This window comes from Euprymna scolopes, chromosome 24 (genome assembly GCF_053919585.1).
Source record: "Euprymna scolopes isolate OS-2025 chromosome 24, ASM5391958v1, whole genome shotgun sequence".
NCBI lineage: Eukaryota > Metazoa > Mollusca > Cephalopoda > Sepiida > Sepiolidae > Euprymna > Euprymna scolopes.
The window spans coordinates 16838618-16859949 of record NC_136505.1 but is presented as its reverse complement, the minus strand read 5'-3'; the positions used below and the strand labels follow the sequence as shown (position 1 = coordinate 16859949).

The 21332-nt window shown below is 35.0% G+C and overlaps 1 protein-coding gene across 7 annotated transcripts in view; it reads left to right on the top strand.

Moving 5' to 3' along the window:
- The window catches only part of LOC145246606 (cytosolic carboxypeptidase 1-like), a 331801-nt gene that overhangs the window by 85042 nt on the left and 225427 nt on the right, over positions 1-21332 (top strand). For all 7 annotated transcript variants that reach the window (XM_080108270.1, XM_080108268.1, XM_080108267.1 and 4 more), the window contains exon 2: positions 4269-4332. In XM_080108270.1, coding sequence (XP_079964396.1) covers positions 4319-4332 — 14 coding nt within the window. In that variant the 5' untranslated portion in view covers positions 4269-4318. The remainder of the gene's footprint in view (positions 1-4268; positions 4333-21332) is intronic.

Here is a 21332-nt window from a genome sequence, read left to right as displayed (position 1 = left end):
ACTTCATAATGAAATACCGTTATAGTGAAAAGGTCTTAAAATCATAGTATCATTACTCTTAAATATTTTTTAATCATCTACATCATAATTCAGGTCATAAAGGGTTAGGTCTTCTTCTTGACAGAGTTTTTCAAAGGCGCAATATCTACTTTCGTTTCATGTAGATTTTTTTATGATTGTTTCATTGCTTTCTTAACACGAACTTCGTTCTTCCATTCACAACTAACATTTTCTTGTGTCTCATATTTTCTATTATGATCAGACTTATTTTTTGTCAAAAGTCAGATCTTTCTGATGAATGAAATACACCATGGTGCATACTTTCAATATGGCCTCACATCCAACTGTAGCCAAAAATAAATCCGTTGTTTTATTTGCCCATCCTGCATCCTCATTGTTTTAACTTTTTGGTACTTACACTGGCAGAAAAAAAAAAAATTGTAGCAGAGTCGAAATCTTCAAGAGACAATTGAAATCGTATCGGTGCCAACAATGTTGTGAAGTCAAAGGTCAGCTACATTAGTGGCTGGTCAAACTTCTTCTAACCTTGTTTCCAGAGAGTGAATTAAAAATATACGAGGGTCGTTCCAAAAGTAATTCCCTCTTATTTGGCTTCTCTTTAATCAGTTATCGTGTTTATGTTTTTGCTCCAACTATTGGCGTTCAAAAAAATTATTTAATCACTTGACGAAGGCCAGAAGATGAGTTGGCCAAGACATGGTGAAACAACAACTATGAAGATGAGGATAACAGTCTGCAAATAAATATACGTTACCTTTATTCAACATATCAATACCACTGCAAGAAGTTTCAGTGTAAAGTGGACATTTTTAGCGTCAAGTGCCATCAAGATGCCATCCACAAATCCATTTGGAATTCTGTGAAAGACTAGATTCATGGAAACTGAACATTTCATTGTATGTGATATTTCACTATGGACATAGCTATCGTAAATTTGATCCTGGGTAACAAAGCGTTCAATGGAGATCCAATCTCTGTTTTCTCCTTGTAAGTTTTTATAAGACATTTACAGCAAGAACTTGTTCTACTACTACAACAGAAAAAAAGTTTCCTCTCTTCCTCTATGTGCCTAGCATCAAGCAGAATTTACATAAACAGAGTATCTTTCCAAGGGTTCCCCATCTATGTGGAAGAAAATAAGATCGAATATCAGCTGAAGCCATTCAGACAATTGCTGGGAATGAATCTTCAAGAAGATTCTAATTACAGGGTGAAACGATAAAAGTGTCATCCTAAAGCAAATAACACTACAGCTTTATTTTAAAACTTTTATTGAAAAAATCAATTCAGGTAACTTGATTATGTAGTAGAGCTAACATCTATTCAATGTAGCCGCCTTCAGCCTCAATCATCGCCTCGGTATGGGTCCGGAACTGGGAGCATGCTTTTTCCACAAGCGTAGGCAGGAGCTTGGCGAATACTTAGCGGATGGTGGCGATCAGGCTGCTTTTGGTGTTATGGGAGGTTATTTTGATGTTCTCAACATATGACCAAATGTAACCCAGCGGGTTCAGGTCGAGGAGGAGGAGGGCCAGTGAGAGAAGGGTACAAAGTCATAGCACTCCTTCTGAAGCTAAGCCTGGGTTTCTTTGGATGTAGGTTGGCGCCAAGTTCTGCTGCCACACCCAGGGTCTGCCAGCGGTCACTTGATTGCACCAAGGAATCACCACATTCTTTGGGTACACTTTGATGTTGACTTTCAAGCAGATTTTGATGATGTGAGGTGGCATGATGTGGCCCTCTCTTGAAAGCTCATAACCGTGGCCGGAAACTTTATTGAGCTGTTCCCTTAAGCATTAAATCGTTCAGATTTGCATTTTAAATGTGATGGCAGTGGTCCTGTAGTCATAACTTTGATTGGTAGAGAGCATGAGTTGTACAGTGGCACATCTCCGATCTAGCTCATTGAACATAGTGTCACTTTCAGACATGATACAAGGCTCTTATTGCTCTTGGGATTTGTACACAACTGGCCAAGTCTGCAACAAAAAAAGAAAACCGGTTTTCATCAAACAGACATGGAATCATGTCATCTTTTCTAAGGCGATAATTTTATCGTTCCACCTTGTATGTTTCGGATCTTTTTAAATAAAGATTAATTTAGATTATTGGAATTATCCAGACCTTATGCAAAACAGTGACCGTGCTATCGTGAGCATATTCCAGGCTGATTACAGAAACTGTCAGAAAGTTATGATGAATATACAATGAAAAATTAATGGAAAATTGTAAAAATTTTAACAAAATTAACAGAAAAAAGTTTATATAAAAAAAAAAAGATCAATATATGGTATGTTCAATGAGTAAATATTTATGTTTTTTAAATAGCAAACAACTTTTTGTTTATAATTTTTTAATTTTTTTGAAGTTCAAATAAAAAAAACACTCATCGTATGATAAGTTGCACGAATAAATATTTAGTTTTCGATAGAAAACAAATGTGTTCTTTTTTTTTACATAGGCATCACCACTTATCAAGGTCAAGAGGCCACTCGAGGATAAAGGTTAAAGAGTGTACAGTAGAAATTAGACAATATAGTAATCGTTAGTAATGGAAATTCGGTAAATTTGTTAACTTACATGGACCTGCTCATCAAAAACTTGTTTATATTAGACTTGAAGACAACCATATTGTTGTCAGCTGGAAAGCAGAAAAACGGAAGCCAATTCCATAGGCGTGCAGTTCTAAGAAAGAAGCTTTGTTCATGGAATCTGCGTTTAGGTTTAGGCACAGATAAAGAGTGAGGGAAATTATTGATTGTGTTTTCTGCTAGACGGGTGTTTCTTGTGAAAGTTTGGCGAGGGAGGACCATAGATTGGAGCTCAGTCGAGCACTTGCCATGAAAATAACGATAAAGCAGAGACAAGCTTGCAAAATCTCTTCTGTGAGAAAGAGGTTGCAGAGAAGAGAAAAAGGACATCACTTACGAGGCTACAAAGTCTATTTTGAACTTTTACAAGGTAGGATAAGTCCTTTCTAGCAGCGCAGCTCCTGTCCAAATGTGTTCTGTTATTTTTTTAATTTTTTTTTTTTTAAACGATTTTGTATAATTTTTATGTCTACTCCTTTTCAATTCATACTAAATATTGGTTTGGGTTAGGTTGGGTTTTTGTTAGGGTAAGATTGTCAAGGTTATATGAAATAATCACGTTGACACACCGGTTCCCGTTAGATCACTGAAGTTAAGCAACGTTAAGCCTGGTCAGTAGCAGATGAGTAACTATTTGGGAATGCCAGGCGCTGTATGTAGGAGGACATCGACACCTCCCCGCAAGAACTTTAAAAACTTAGCATCATCATCTCCTCTGACGAGGATATACACGCAACTGGGGACTGCTTGTAAGTTTAGTATTTCCATGAAACTTCCAGTCAAACCTGCCTAGGGTAAGTCCCACTTTAAACAAACAAACAAAATATTATAAAACTTGTTTCAAGTCAGACGCAAGAATCTTTCGGCCTGTTATAGGGATGGCCTTGATCTGATTGGATTTGAACTTGGTAGAAGAGCGAATCTCATAGTCCAGGACGATACCTATTCTGCCAATCACACACCCTCCGTTGCTTATGGAGCCACTGATCTATCCACATGTTGACTACACAAAGATTTTATAGTATTTTGTGCAGTTTATTGTTAAAAGGTTACAAAAAAAAGGTAAAGTAGCTTCAAAGCAACGTGTAATAATTAGCAACAATTATTATTATTATCAGCTTATTGTTTCTTCGCCATTCATCATCTGGCGTAAATCTTCTTTTCGTATTATGAGATCATTTGAGACATTGTATTTAGTTAAAAAGTACTTAGCATTAGGTGGCATGACTTCATGCTCGGATTACCTGGCCCATCAGCCTCCTCATCAGCAGCATGAAATCACTGAAGGCCTTCTCCAGCCTCTTTCGCTTTCTCCGTTATTGATTTTTCATGGTTAAAAAAGAAAAAAAATATCGCTTACTCTCTCTCTCTCTCTCTCTCTCTCTCTCTCTCTCTCTCTCTCTGTTTTTCCGGCTTCTCCCCCCCCCTCTCCTCCTACTACCACTCTCTCTTCTGTTTAATAATGCCGCACCCAATTCAGTGGTAATCTCTGAACAATTTTCACCGTCGCTGTTATTAATATTGTTGGATGACTGTCGGATGGAGGGCAGGTTTAACTCTGCCTTTTACCTATATGTAACAGTTCTTTTGATGTAATCTTTCTGATTTATATTTTGTTTATCAATTTTTTTTTTCGTTTGTTTACATTTGTTTTAGGAGGTTTCGGTTTTTAATAGTTGAAAGCCTTCTAAATCTAAAAGGCCAGAATGGAGCGACCTGGGTAAGTTTTTTTTCTTTTCTCTCTTTTTACATTTATTTAAATTTTCAGTTGTTTTAAATCTTAATGCAGATCGCATTTCAATTTATAATAATAAAAAAAAGTGTTTTATTTTCTAGTGTGTGTGTGTGTGTGTGTGTGTGTGTGTGTGTATTACTCTTGTTCATCGTAAACAAAACATACTGCCACTTGGACGTAAGGGACTATTATTTGGGACCATGTTTACAAGGGACTATATAAAGAGATGAGCGAGATGTCTGTTAACATTACATTTAAACTTCTGAATCTTAATAAGGTCAGGGAGCAAGTAACAGGAAGGGAATTCCAAAGTCTAGCAGTCCTAGGAAAGAAACTAGTAGAGTAGAAGGCTTTCGGGCATCTAGGGATCTCTACAGTAAAAAGTTGCTAAATTTTGTTGCTAAACGGGTTTGTCAAAGATAGAGTTTGTATGCACAGAATTCACATCTAAACTAATCAACTGATCATTCTGAATTTCGGAACATAACTGCTCGTGTAAAAGATGCACATGTGGGCTATATTTAGTTTTATGCAAAAGGGATTAAAAAGGGGGTGGAAACCGTTCATTAAAATTCCGATTTTTATGAAATTGTAACGTTAGTTATTAGCATTTAATATAACACCTACACACACATGTGTAGACTAGAAAAAAATATGACTCATTTAGTCACTCGTTTAGCTCGAGTTAGTGTTTGAATCTGGAAAAAGTGAGTTTACAAAGCCAATTCAATTGTTTAAATAAAATAAAACAAATCCAAACATTAGTCTCTTTCTGTTCACCATATTACCCCCGACTCCCTCCCTCTTCAGCTATGGGTTAAATACTTTACTCTTTGTTGAGATATTAAAAAAAAAAAAATTATACTATATAGTCACTGCTTATCAATGCCCAGAGACCTTCCAAGGAAAGGGTTAATGGGTATCAGGTAAGACAACACTGTGATAATTGGAAATTTGATGAGCTAATTTATTTTAGAGGACGACTCATCAAAAACTTGTTTATGTTGGACTTGAAAACGGCCATGTTATAGTGAGCTGGGAAGCATCTCCATGGTATTGTGTTCCACAGAGGAGGATTTCTGGGGGAAAAAAACTGAAGTTTTTGTTTAGTTTTCAGCACAGATAGAGAGTAACAGAAAGTGCTGATAGTTGTAAGTAGTCGAGTGTTTGCTGTGATTGTCTTACAGGGGGGGTGCCATAGAGTGAAACTTAGTCAAGCACCTGTCATGAAAGTAATGATAGATTAGAGATAGGTACGCAACGTCCCTTCTACAAAAAAGAGGTAGCAGGAAGGAAAAAAGGACATCACTCACCAGATTTTGAAGTCGATTTTGTACCCGGTCCAGGCAGGAAAGAGTACTCGATGGACTATTCTAATATTTAATTTTATAGTTTTATAACCTTTGACATTTAGTAAACAGGGAATGAAAGGCCTAAGCCAGTGAGATGGATTGGGAGGTGTTAAACAGCATACAGTGGGTAATAGACTGAAACTTAGTAAGAAATGGGCTATTTTGTGAGGTAATTGAAAAATACAGGTACTTAACACAATTGAAATGGAATATTATTTAATTAGAATTTTATTATTGAGATGAGTATTATTTATTAATTTTATTTATTGAAGACTATTATCCTCATCTTGTTTTTAGTTGTTGTTTCACAACGTTTCAGCCAACTATTCCTCTGGCCTTCGTCAGGTGGTAACAGCGATAGGATAGGAACTCTGAATCTCCTAACTGCATCAACAGCAATTACTGCCTTCCATAGTTGTTGTCGTCTCACCAATTTTTTTGGCCAAGTAAGCCTCTGGCCGGCTTTGGGTAGGATTGAAACCGCTATCTTCAAACAATTCTCACCTGGAACCGTAGAGATTCAACATCTCTATCCACTGCACCACGGGCCCCAAATGGCGATCAAGGTCGAATTTTTTGGTCTTATAAATTCATGTTTATTTATTATCTGATCTTTAAAATTAAAATGGAATGTGTTTTCAAACAATAACTCAATCCTCAAATAAAGGAATATTTTAGTATGTGTTTTGTGTGATTAAACTATATAAGGGAAAAAGGTCTTAGGGAAACATCCGCTGATGAACTTAGTTTTAGTATAATACTAGACATCATCCTTGAGTTATGGCATTATTTTGTGACGTCATCATTTCATAAAGTTATCATCCATTGTTTTGATGAATTACATCATTTTGGGACATCATAAAATCAATGACGTTATCCAGTGTAGATGGAGACAAGATAACAAACAAGATCCATTGTTTTAGTAGTATAGTTGCATTCTCAAACTTAGACCTAAATAGCAGTGTTTCTAACAAACTGATGCTTGATTTTGACTAGCATGTGAAATATGAAAAGTTTCAGCCTGTGATCTTTACATTAAAAATTTTAATCGCTTTCATTGATTCCATTTATATTCAGTTAGATATTTTAGTAAAAGAAATTTCATGATAAATAATACTAATATTTGTTGCATAATCTTTGTTAATAAAAAATATCAATTACAATGACCAGCAGCCAAAGTTGACTATTATCTTATTTTTTATTAATACATATAATATACACAAAAATACTTTACAAATGCAAAGAAATCCATTACGACTTTTACTAAATGTTGTGGACAAGTAAGAGTTTGGAAGAAATACAAAACGCGATACTTAGTGGAAACGAAATATATTGAAAGAAAAACAAAAACAACAAATAAAGAATAGTGGTTATACGTCAGTCCAACTGCCAAGTATGTCTAACTGGTGCATAACGCCGATAGACATTCTCTTAATATTTATAGTAAGTAGAAGAATTCATTATTATCCTTAAGGTGGACACTACTACAATAATGAAACTAATAGAAATACTTCTATGCCTATTCTACAACAGGATATGTCCACACATAAAGTTTTATGATTTGCTTAATATTTATGCAGAAATATATATTTCTGTGGGAAATATTCTTTATTTCCTTTTAATATATACCACTCCTTATTTAAGAAGCTCAATATAATTACAGAGCAATATAGTGAATGAATGACAAAAGTCTATATTCCAAATGAGTTAAGGGCAAAATAGATTCACTAATTAATATAATAATTAAGTGATTGATTTTGTGCTATGAAACAAGATACTGTCAAGAATTGTAAATGTCAACTGAATTACAGGAATAAATTATAAGGTGGTCAACATCATGACCTTTGGAATATAGACTTTTGTCATTCATTCATTCACTAATATATATATATATATATAGAGAGAGATAATTACATATTTTTCATTTAAAATGTAAAAAAAAAAATAAAAACAATAAAAAAGGTACAAGATAATATTGTGATCCTGTAAGGGTCTGGAAGAAAGATACAACTCTGTAATTAGGGGAAAAATATATTGAACAGAAAAGCAAATACAACAGAGTGGTTATACGTCAGTCCGACTGCCACGAGTGTAAGACTCATGCATTACTTGTGTGCTAACGCTGAGAGATGTATTCTCTCTGTTTTTATAGTAAGTGGAAGAGTTCATTATTTTTATATATAGGGTCGACATTTTCAAATCTAACATTTCTGTTTGAACAATTATCACTTTTACATATAACAATACAAGAATTATATATGCTAATATATTTCCTTTTATTCACCCCCCCCCCAATTTCCAATCATAAATTATTGACTTTTTTGGTCTCCCGACAAAAAAAGGGGTGGACCTGTAAATTCACTCTCGCCTGTTCGTCTATTCATCTGTCTGCACTTTTCCCAATAACTACGCCTTAGAATTTTTTAAATTTAGCACAAACATTAAACATGATATGAGTAAAAAAGTAACAGAACAGATTTCCCGGGAAAACTCCGGTTGCCTCCTAGAGGTGCCTTTTGGGTTAAAATGGCTAAAATTTACACTTTTGTGCTTATTAAAAAAAAATTGATGCCTTTTATTTTTATAAAACTTTCTGAAAAATTGTAACTAAGTGATTTCTAATTTTGTTTGTCTATTCTTCATGATAACTCTTGGGTGTGCCTCAGGGGCTCTTTTAGGGCTAATAAAAATACTCCATTTTTGGGACTATTTTACCATATTTGTCCAAAATTTTCTGTGTATGTCTATTTATTAGCAGTTTTGCATGGTGCTGAACTCAAATTTAAATATGTTAAGGCTTTGGGGACTTTTGGGGCTAAATGGGGGTGGGGTGGAAGTGAATGATGGACTTAGTCATTTCTTTTTTTTGCATGGTGCAGAACTCAAATTTACATATGTTAAGGCCTAAAACTGCACCGTTTGTTCATTTTCACCAGGATTTGACATCCCCTGGGAACTTTTGGAACTAAATGCTGAACTTAGTCATTTTTTTTATGCCTCATTCACTGTGAACTCATGGGGGACCATGCATGCTTCACTTGTTTTCAATGTTTTCTAAACATTTTACTGCGAGGCTAAACTTCTGCCCCACATTGAAAACAGATATAGTCATTCGTACACCTATTAAATAAGATTTATATACTTTTACTTGAATTTAACTTCTATTTGAGACTTCAGTTTTCAATTAACCTTTCTAGCGGATTCTAGAACTTAGACTTCTATAGCAGTACAGTTGGCAAATCAATAATCTATTTAAATTTATCATCAGTAGCAAATTTTGCTAATAAAACTAATAGAATATTACGTTTCTGATTTTTTGAGATGAGCATTCATATTTGAATTCTTCAGTCTACAATATATAGTAATAATATGTAGTAATAAATAGCGATTTATGATGATAAATAGTAAGATTGTACATCTAGAAACAAAATAGTTTAAAGCTGCTAAAATTCATACTAGAATTGTCCATAAGGGCCTGTGGCATAGTGGATAAAGTACTTGGTAAAATACAGTTGTAAAGTTATACTGTTCTGGAAGGTTGCGATTATTTAGGACTTCTACCCAGTCATAGCAGACAGAACGAGAGTATGCTCCTCCTGTGGATTAAATAAAAGGCTTCATTCAAAATTCCATGCAGATTCCCAAGTTTAACAGAAAGATTCCCTGAGTCCGACAAGATACACCCGAAGAAGGTGTGAAGTTGCATCAACTGAAATGTCGTGAAAATAACACTCAAGATGAGAATGGTAATCCGAAGAATCCAAAAAATACGAATAATAGAAACTTTCTTTTATTAGTAGTAAATAAATTGTAATAAAATATATTTTTATTTCAATAAAATCTTATATGGAAACAAATAGCTAATATCTAAAATCTTTTAAAATCTCCATGTCAAATCAGGTCACGTGAAAGACGCATAATAAATGCTGTCTACAGAAAAACCTCTCATAGTAAGTTTGCTTTTACAGTAGAACCCTGGGATACAGCATTAAAAATTATTAACAAAATACAGTACAGTATATAATCAAATAACATTATAAATAACACTGTAAGGCCGGGCAATACCGTAATCAGGGGCCGGAAAAACATTGTATTCCACATTGTAACCTGACAAAAAAAAACGTATCCTAGGGCCAGCATATCCCGGGGTTCTACTGTATTAGCTATATAACGACCCATTAATTTCATTGCAGGTAAGACATTTCTATTATTAACTAGCTGTACCTAGCCGGCGTTGCACGGGAGTCATTCTATTATCCTTTTCATTGCATCGTTTATCATAAATTATAATCTGTCATATTCTTTATTTGTTATGTTGCATTGAAACAAATACCAAAAAAATCTCCTTTTGCTTTCTCTTCAAAGAAACATTTTGTTTTTTTACTTTTCAGTCTTACATGTCATAACAAAACTCTTGCTTTCTTTTGCTTAGATGATACACAAAATAATACCTATCATAAAATGGCCTGTCATAAAAGCAAAAACATAAAACAAATATCGTTTACATAGAGATATTTAAAAACGAAATAACTACTAAAAAAAACAAAACAAAAAAAAAACGGTTGTTTTTAAATTCTTGTATCAGAAAATACTTACAGCGTTGGTCATCATCATCATCATCATCATCATCATCATCATCATCATCATGTGAATCCAAAGATTCTATTGTTGGCATTCATTTCCCCAATATTTTTTTTAGTCAAAGATCTATCTAGAAAGACATTGGGTACTACAGAAAAGATAATTTAAAAGTTGCCAACATCCCATGAAAGTATTTCTGTGGAACGAACTGGATTCGAACTTGAAACACCTAGGTTGTCAGTTCGTGTCATTACCACTGTCACCTTGCAGTTCTGTTAACACAAATACACATTAATTTGCCTTGTCTAAGTGAGCTTTTAGAAGCTAAAATCTTCTTTTCTACTGCATACTGCAACATAGTGGCCCTGTTGGAGTTTTTACCTCTATATCAAAATCAACAGAGTTTAGGCCATTATTATAATGATCTTTACCCTGTTGATTGCGAGTTCATGTGCAGTTCTAGGAGGTTCACTCTACCAAGCTTTGCTTTCTCTCTTTGAGAAGAGGTTAGTTTATTGCTAATCACCTAAGGCGCTCCTTCTGGTGAATGCATTCTTTTGCTGGTTGGCGTGCTCCTTCTTGGGGGTGCTGGCTTTCCACCCCCACTTTCCTGACCCTTGTATCTAATCTTTTTGCAGTGGAAGGAAGATAAATACCTTGTCACATGGGATTGAATGACAAAAAAATAAAATTGTTTACATAGAGATGTTTCAAAACAAAACAGAAGCAGTAAAATTTTTATAGGACACATGTTGGTAGCACTGTTATCATTTCACATTTCAACCTTGCTATTGTACGTTATGTTTACATTCTCGATTACTGGAATAAAATATTAACCGTTCATATTTATTAGAACTCTAATGGCCTTTAGAGTCATTAAGACACTTATTTTTTAAAAGTCGCTTATAAACATTCATACATTTTGGCATTAACTTTTAATAAATTTGATATTATACTTTTCAAAATAAATAAATTCAGTAAACATATTGATTCCCAGACAACACTGGATACATTCAGCTAACATTTTGTTATATATTATGTCGATTTTAAAGGAGTTAACGGTTTTAGTAAGGAAGACTTTTGTACCATGGTGGTGAATAATTGGCCCTTGCAACTCATGTATATAGCGTAATTTTTCATTGTCAGCACTCTGACATCCTAATCTTATACCAAGGTCTGCGTTACCTGATCTGAATCTTGCACTATTTCTTTTTGCACTTTCTTGACGAATGTGGACACAATCAGAACACCTGTTATGATTCTACCTGCTAGCCAATGGTTCTGAATTCCCGTCGCAATTCTCCATCTTATGGTCTTCAAGGTATTCAAGGAACACTGAGCAGCAGCTGTGATTTCCAATTTTTAAAATTTGACACTGATCATCATGATCACTTTCTTCCAAATATTTTGGTGCTTTCTAGTCATCCATAGTCTCCAGCTCTCCAATCCACCAATAGTGCACAGAAACACCTATCCATTGCACTATTAAATCCAATGACTGTGTAGTGTAACAGAGCACATATGAGCACGTGGGAAAATATCAGCAGGAGCTGTAAGATAGCTGGCTTGCTGAAAAAACACACATATGCAAATTAGGAAATGTGCGAGATGAAACAAAAAAAAAGGACACCACATGGTCGGGGGAGAAGAAAAAGTGTGGTCAAAAAAGATGAATGTGTAAAATTGAAAATAAGAAATAGCTGTCTACGGCCAGCATGTAGTGGAGCAAAAAGGAAAACAAAACCAGAGGAGATGGACATGTGGCTCTGCAGTGGCAGCAATAGCCTTTTTAAGCTGGTGTTGAGGCGAGGAGAAAGAAAAATGGTAATAAACGACTTGTGTTAAAAAAGAAAAAAAAGCTGAGTTGGATTTATTTTTGTTTGTTTGTTCCTTTTTTGATGGTGCCGGATGGCGTGGGGGTCTGAGAGAGATTTACGGTACAGTAGCAGTTACAAGATCAATATCTTCTGTTGTACTAATGTGTAATCTCTTGCAAGGCATTGCACATGTCCAGACTTGCGTAGTGACATCATAAGCTTTTGGAACATAGTGCGCTGACACGCTTTTCAATCATTTCGGCCCAGAGCGTTTGGTGCTTAAATAGGAAAAATTTCTGGAGAGACACCATTGAGAACATATAAATCACTTCTTGTCTCCCACAATAGTGTTGTGGAATGGAATGAAACTCCGGAACTCAATTTTCTTTCTATAGTTGATGCTGTTTGAAGATGTTGGTCTTTTTAAGTAAACGTCTGGTGACTCTCTTTTTCTTCTTCATCACAAGCAAGGCCAGTCAGCTGCTGTGAACACTGACATAGTTATATAGAATAAGGCAGAGAGAGTTGTAACTTTGGTTGAAGTGAGTGTTTCTAATGATGGCAGTCTGAACAGAGCTGAAAGGGAGAAACAGACCAAATATCAAGGTCTCATCTATGATATGAAAAGAAACTGGAATCTTAGAGAGATATCAATCATACCAGTTATTATAGGTGCCACAGGGCTTATGAAGAAAAACCTGAAGTCCTACCTAACTAATATTCCTGGTGAACCAAGTGCAAAAGAGATCCAGACAATTGCACTTAAAGGAACAACGAGGATACTAAAAAGAGCTCCTGGTTGGTTTCAATAAAAAGCAAGGCAATGTTGGCAGCTGGTTTGGCTGCCCCATACCCAGCGTTACAATCTTCAAAGGAAGAAGAAAAAAAAAATAAAATGAATGCAGACACAGCGACTCCATTACAGAAATCGCAATTTCTAACAAGCATCTTACTTTACCTAAAACTCTGCAAAGGAATAAACTCGATTTTTCCATACAATTAATTAGATAGCTTACGAAATATTAAAATTTATATGCCATAAATTCTTTCAAGTGCTTTTTTTTTAAACTATACTATTGGTTTTCATCAAATATTTTAAAAATCAAATTTTGAAAGTTAAAACTAATTATTATGCTATTGTTTGATCATGATATGATTTATTGAACTAAATTGTTATAAAACTATAACTAATTTTATTAGGATAATGTCGTTTTAATCTCCTTTATTACCTGGTTGAACTAATTTGTTCAGTCGTAAATGAATGAATATAACAGCATAAATAAAGTGTGAATCGATTCAAACACGCCTTGTATGTATTGTATTAGTTCAGTATCTAGGTATATGCCAGACACCTCCAGATTGTAATTGTCCATTACTTACATTCAGTATGCCACCACCTGTCTCACAGAGTGGAGGATTTCGTTTGTTGTCATAAACACACTTTTTTTTAATCACTATGGATAATAATCAAGATAAGTTTATGAAATGCAAAAATTCTCAGTGGTAGTTTAACCCTTGAACTTCATAATGTTTTCAGTTTGAAGAAAATTAAAGTATCACTAGCAGGGGCGTGGTCCAGCTTTGCCCAGTCGTAAAATACGCTTAAACATGATATTTTAATTTGTCTAGATTTCATATATATTATTATCGAGTCTTGATTTCAAAAGTAAAAAAAAAAAAAAGTATTCGGGTGCTATCAGCTAAAATAGAAACCGAAAGCAAAACTGTAGCATTCAAAGCTGATGACGTTACCACTGTACCAACATGACACACATATAAACTGATTAAAAATAAATTAAGATGAATGTGCAAAATGTATAACGATTTTTTTCAATCTTGACACGTTTTTGACCCCTTAAAAAACTTTTAACCGGCTAATGACCCATAAAAGAACGGTCTGTAAAAATCCAATCATTTAAGTGCCTAATGCCGCTCTGCGACTTTTAGTTTCGGAAGAGAGAGTTTGAAAATATGGAGGCAGACAGACATATAGCCTTTTATATATTAGATTAGCCTTTAAAGTAACTAAAATTAACACTATTTTTTTAATCATCTACATCATAATCCAAGTCATAAAGAGTTAATCAATTATTGGGTTTAAATAGCTTCTACAACTTTCAGTCTATAAAGATTGCTACTAACGAGGTTTTGGAGTCATTATCAAAATTCGTCTTTTGGTAAAACATAATTTAAAATGGATGAAGGGGACAAGAGAGGAGCAATGAAAAAAAAGAGCAAATAATAACTATATTCAGAAAGTCTAAGTTTATTAAAAGAAAAGAAACACAATTTAAAAAGTTAAGTAACGATTTAAAAACACAAAAGCACGTAAGAACGGTGTCTCTATATAAAAGACAAATATTGAATGAATTATCGCTCTGAGCGATGCTTACAAAATGGCGAAAAACAAGAATTAATTTCGATTTGCTACCTACAAAAAACTTCTTTTTAAATATATATATATATTTTTTTTTTACACAGTGATCACCACTTATCAAGGCCCGGAAGCCACTCAGGGATAAGGGTTATTGCAAGTACATTACGTTAGTGTGGAGATTTGATGAAGTGTTTACTTAAGGGAGCGGTTCATTAGGAATTTGTTAACATTGGACTTGAAGACATCCAAGTTGTAGTCCGGTGGGAAGCAGGCAGACGGAACAGAGTTCCACAGGCGTGCAGTTCTAAGAAAGAAGCTTTGTTCATGGAATCCGCGTTTTGATTTAGGCACAGATATAGAGTGGGGGAAATTTTTCACAGTGGATTCAGCTAGACGGGTGTTTTTCGTGAAAGATTGGCAAGGGGGGACGAGAGAAAAATATCAGTCTTACTTGATTAAAATGAGTATAGCAATAAAAATTCAATATAAAAAGTCTTTCATAAAATGTCTTTTCAAGTCTTTTTTCCTTTCAGCCCCCTCCTCCTCGCCAATATTTTCTTTTTTCTTCTTTTAAATAAGTCACTTCGGACTAAATTCTTTGCTTGTATAAAACCTTCGAAAGGTTCAATATTCTTTTCCTTTTAAACAACTTCGCGTTTGACTTTCTCCTCTTGACTTTTCTTTTCTCTTGAAAAGGGACTTAACAGCCGCTGACTTCTTAAGGCTGGCCTGTTGAAAATTTAAATATCTATATCTTCTAGCTAACTAGTTCAGGTTAACCAGGACCTTCATAAAATATGTCATTAAGGCCCGTGAGCTGAAAAATGACGTAATCGCTGAGATCCTAGCAAGCAAGATCTGTCAAACAGTTAATCTGTCGATAATGAATCAAAAATGTTTACAAAAAGCATTAGAAAACGTAACAGTTGCATTAAAAAAGAGAAAAATAAGGAACACTATGATTTTGTACTTATTACAGAGGGTCGTGGGTTAACCCAAAATGCATTAGGGTTTTCTTGCCTTGATATTCTTTTCATTACTCTGCCTTTTTAGAGCTTTCTTGCTCTTTGCTAAAGGGAGAGACAAATATACAAGTCACATGACCTATCAACGAAGCACAAAAAAGACGTCCTATCTGTAAGGTTGCTTTTGGAATTGGATACTGATTTTAAAATGGGCGCTCATGCTGGAGAGCAAAACAAATTATATCCTCAAACACCCAAATCCTCTCCTTTCCCCTTCTCGGCCAACTACTACATAGGTGAGGGTAATAATGACTCATAAAGGAGCGGATAGGAAGGGCTGACTTTCCCACCGCCACCCTGACAGAGGATTGTGGGAAGTTGAGCGGTGAAATGTCTGTTCACATTATATTTAAACTTCTACATATCAGTATGGTCAGGGAAACAGAAAACTGGAAGAATTCCAAAGTTTAGCAGTTCTAGAGAAGAAACTATTATACTAAAAGGCTTTCTGACACCAGAAACCTCAACAGTGAAGGGTTGGAATTTTGCTGCTTGTCGGATTAGTCAGGAGTATGTACATCGAGAAGGCACAAGTGCTATGAGTTTATCAGATCACATTCTATTAAATTATTTATAAAACAAGCACAGGTATGCGACACTGCATCAATAGGACAGAAATTGGAGCTTGGCCAATACTTTTTTTTTTTTTTTTTTCGACCCTGTTTAAGAATGAGAGACACACCAGCTCAGATGTGACAACAATACTCCATGCAAGGGCATATTGTGGTTTTGTTTTTGTAGAGATATGGGATGCACTCCAGTGTAATTAATTTTCTAGCACTGTAGAGGGAGCCCACCTTCTTTGCAGCAGCCTTGGCAATGTCCTCAGTATATTTGTTTCAATTCAGATTGCCTGTGAATGTTAGGCTGAGGTATTCGCAAGGTGGGATTGGTAGTTTTTGTTGTAATTAAATATTTTGTCGCTATCAATTACAAATGATGACTCGTGTGTGTGTGTGTTTGCAATCATTGTGTCTACGAAACACATTTAAAAACCAACAAAATATGTTTCTGTTTTGACAAACAAACAATTGTTATTCAAAACACAAGACAATTATTTCTTCTGGTCAATGAGGAAATCGTTTTTGGGGAGGGAGGGGGGGGACGATAAAAATCGTTTTACTTTGAAGTTTTATGAGACTGACCTAAATATAAACTAATGTATGCTTTCTAAAGTTGTGGGCAGATATTATCCAAATGACTCGGCACATGTATACAAGGTGCCTTCAATAAAGTTCCAGACATTTTTCGTATGGGCATTTTTATTGATAGTACGCACATGAAAATCTAGTCCCCTTTCGAAGTAATCTCCTTCAGCTGCAATGCACTTGTACCATCCCAACAATTTCTGGAATGCCCCATGGAAGTCCTCTTGTATGAGCGTGTCAGTGACCTTCATTACAGCCTCTTTCATTTCCTTACTTATCTTATAACGACAGCCTCCAATGTTTTCCTTGAGTTTAGGGAATAATCAAAAATCATAGGGAGCAAAGTCTTGGCAATAGGGAGGGTGAGGAACTGTCTTGATGCCCATCTTAGTCAAATAGTCTGTGACAAGGATGGAGTTGTAGACTGGTGCATTCATGCAAATTTTACGCATCTAGTTCCTTGCGAATAATAGTGTGTAAGTTCCCACACTGACATCAAACTGTGCACTTATTGCCTCTATAGACACACAACGGTCCTTATCCATTAAATTCTTTATTTGGCCAATCAACTCTGATGTTCTGACTTCCTTACATCTCTCACACCTCTCATCATCCCTAACAGACTCCCTACCTTCCTTGAATCTCTTATACCACTAAAAAACTGATGTTCGATTCATGCAAGGTGGTCCAAAAGCTGTTTGAAGTATTCCATACGTTTCTGTGGCATTTTTCCAAGTTTAAAACAGAATTTTATTGCATATTGTTCTTCTAAAGTGTCCTCACGTCAAGATTGCATTTTTGAAATTCACCAGCTGTGGCAATCAGGCTTTAGTAGGGTGTATTTCAATTCCTGCTCTAGCTGTTCATTTGAACCTGTAATCATAAAAAATACTTAGTCATCTTATAAGATGTATAGCAATAATATACTGAATTTTCAAGAGTCTATGACATTTTTAAAAAGAGTCCGGAAAAACAATCAAACACTTGCTGTCCAAAACACAAAGCAATTATTTCTTCTGGTCAATGAGGAAATACACGCCTGACATTGTTTTCAGAGAAGCGTGGATGATAAGAATCATTTCACTTTGAAGTTATATGAGATTGCTCCAAATATAAATTGATGTATGCGGTCTAAAGCTGTAAGCAGATATTATTTAAATGACCATACATACATACATACACACACACACACACAGAAATCAGTGTCTACCAAGATTGTATTTGCCCAGGGGGAAAGGAAGACTGGGGCTGTCAGAGATCAACCATCAACATATGGCAACTATAGTGAGCACAGGCCAGTGTCTGAGAAGCTCCCAGAACCACACCCTCTCAATAGTATGCGAACATCAAGAGCCAGCAGAACAACTCAGTCACCCAGCTGGCTAAGCATTTTGGTCAAGGCTGTCTCACAGATGAGGATGAAACACCAAACAAGCCTGCCACAGAAATAGCAAGAAAGAGTTGGCAGAAATATACCGAAATTTTCTAAAGGATGGACCTTAAACAGTGAGACTAACATCAGCGTCCCAGGAATACATAGACAAAGAAGATTTCTTGGACTGCCTCAAGAGGGGAGCCATCCACCACAATCAGGAAAGGGTTATAATGGCTGCTCAAGACCAGAGATTGATGACCAATGCATTCAAGAAGATGGCAGGTATCAGTAATGACAACAAATGCAGGTTCTGCCATACAGAATTGGAAAGTGTGAGTCATCTGGATCAAGTTGCAAGGTTCTTTTGGGATACGGCTACTACACAGCGAGACATGATGGAGTATGTAAGTACCTCCACTAGACCATCTGTAAAAAATTAAACATTTAGTGTAGTAGCAAATCCTGGGAGCATCAACCTAAAAGAACAGTTGGAAATGACTTATATACCATATATTATGACCATCTTATCCCTACAGCCACCTACCTTGAAAATTCCACTGTCAAACCTGACATAGTTATATGAAATAAGTCAGAGAGAGTAGCAACCTTGGTTGAAGTGAGTGTACCTAATGATCGAGGTCTGAACAGAACTGAAAGGGAGAAACAGACCAAATATCAAGGTCTCATGTATGATATGAAAAGAAACTGGAATCTTAGGGAAATGTCAATCATACCAGTTATTATAGGTGCCACAGGGCTTATGAAGAAAAACCTGAAGTCCTACCTAACAGATATTCCTAGTGAACCAAATGCAAAAGAGATCCAGACAATTGCACTTAAGGGAACAGCGAGGATACTAAAAAGAGCTCTTGGTTTGTTTCAATAAAACGCAGGGTAATGTTGGCAGCTTGTTTGGCTGCCCCATACCCAACGTTATAATTTCAAAGAAACAAAATTAAAAAAAAAAAAATATTTTTTAAATGTCTAATTCTTGTTGATGATTCTGTTTAGTGCGTACTTTTTCAAGAGTAAAAATGTAAAATACTCATTGACGAGAAGATTAATTAGGAGTATCCATAGATGAAGGCGGGGGCAGTATATTATACATATTTATATGTGTATATACAATATGTGCTAAAAAATAAAAAAATTAACCGGTGTCTGAATTATTTTCATGGATAATTATTTTACATAAATGCAGAGAAATATTTTAATATCCTTTCCTTTGTGTGGTTACATTGGGGGAATGGGAGATGAGGACGGATTGCAACAAGCGAAGTGCAGATTTATTGTGTATTGTTTTTAGAATTGTTGCATTTTAAAAATCAAAATGGCGTATATCTGTCCATAGTCACAGCTTTGATCTTGAAATTAGATTTGGGTTTATGGATTATATCTCTGATTGTTGAGGAGGTTGTTTCAGATATTTCAATGCCTATTTTGTTTAATTTTTATTTATATATGGTGTTGTTTTTACTATTGATAGATGGGAAAATACTTCTGCTAAGTGTTTTTATTTTTAATCATGTTAATATCTTGATTGCGCTTAAAGATTTCTACGGCTTTTCTTCTGGCGTTTAGTAAGAAGTAAGAAGTATGGTGTGTATTGCAATTCTTTAAGAGTGTGTTCTATGTGTCAGAATTCTTCCTCTAAATGTTCGTTACTGCATATTCTCAAAGTTCTGGAAGAGAAACCGATTATGGTGTCTCTTTCCCTCTATCGTTATGATGAGAGTAAAAGTCAGTCACCCTTGTTGCGATGGACTTTATTTTGTTTTATTTTATTTTGTTTGTGATGGACTTTATACTCCAATTCATCATCATCATTAGTATTATTTATTTATTATTATGATTATTTTTTTTAATGGATATCAAGAAACAACATGGATCCATTTTCTTCTTTTTCATATGTGTAATTCATAGTGCGCTCAATTTTATTTAATTTCATGGTAATGTCTTCCTGTTTTGGATGACTTAGACAGGAAATTCAAGATATCATCTATGTATCTAAAGTAAGATAAAGTTTAGGCAATCTGTATTCAAGGGGTCCAGTTTCTATAAACTCCAAAAATACACACGCTAAGACTCCACTGAGGGGGTTACCCATTAGTAGGACAAATTTCTGTTTGTAATAAAATTTGTCGAAGGTGAAATATGTCATATCGATGCATAAATTTATTATGTTAATTATTGGAAACGGGAAGCAAATGGTTATTTTCTTTAGATGTTTTGAAAGTAGGTTGAGGCATTTTTTGGTTGGAATATTTGTATATAGAGATTCGATATCAAGACTGTTCATAGTTTTGTTAGTTAGGTCAAGGTTTTTTTTTTATTTTGGGGAATAAGTTACCGGAATTTCTAATATGGGATGAGCTAATTGTGCCTAATAATGGGGTTAATGATTTTGCAATTGCCCGTGCAATTTTATGGGTAACACTGCCAATGCCTGCAATAATGAGGCAAATCGGGATATTGTTTTTGTGGGTTTTTGGTAGACTGTATAAAATGGGGATTTGGGGGTAGTATTCGGCGTATAATGATCAGGTTTTGTTATTCGTTCAGTCGTTAATGAATATAACAGCATAAATAAAGTGGGAACTGTTTCAAACACGCCTTGTATGTATTAATTCAGTATCTGAGTAGATGCCAAATATCTCACTGTCCATTGCTTACATTCAGTATGCCGCCATCTGTCTCAGAGAGTGCATGATTTAATTTGTAGTCGTAGACACACTTTTTTCAAGCACTATGGATAATAATCAATGTAAGTTTATGAAATGCAAAAATTCTCAGTGGTAGTTTAACTATTGAACTTCATATTTTTTCCAGTCTGAAGACACTCATAGTATCATTATCCTTTAAACTATATAAAATTAACAAATATTTTTTTAATCATCTACATCATAATTCCGGTCATAAAAGGGTTAATTGTGATCCATATTTTAAACAGATTTTATTTACATTGACCTATTCTAGATGTTCTTTTTTAATCGTAGAAAGTTTAGCTACCTGACTTTTTAAAGCAGTTTTCATGTACAGGCTTGTTGGGAAATTTGTCTTGGATAATCCCCATAACTATCAAAGTAACTGCTTTGTCTATATATGCTTCAATTCCTCAATGCTTTATTTGAAAGCGTTCCTTTTGAAGATTTGTTTCACATACCAAAGTTTTTTGTTATGAATTGGAGTGAGTTTGAAACTACTAGGATTCCGCAACAACATCAAATGCATATTGGAGTTTTTATTCAAAAATTTTATTTTGCTTGAAAACTGTTACTCAGTTTGTGGAAAGGCAGTTGAGTGCAATTTA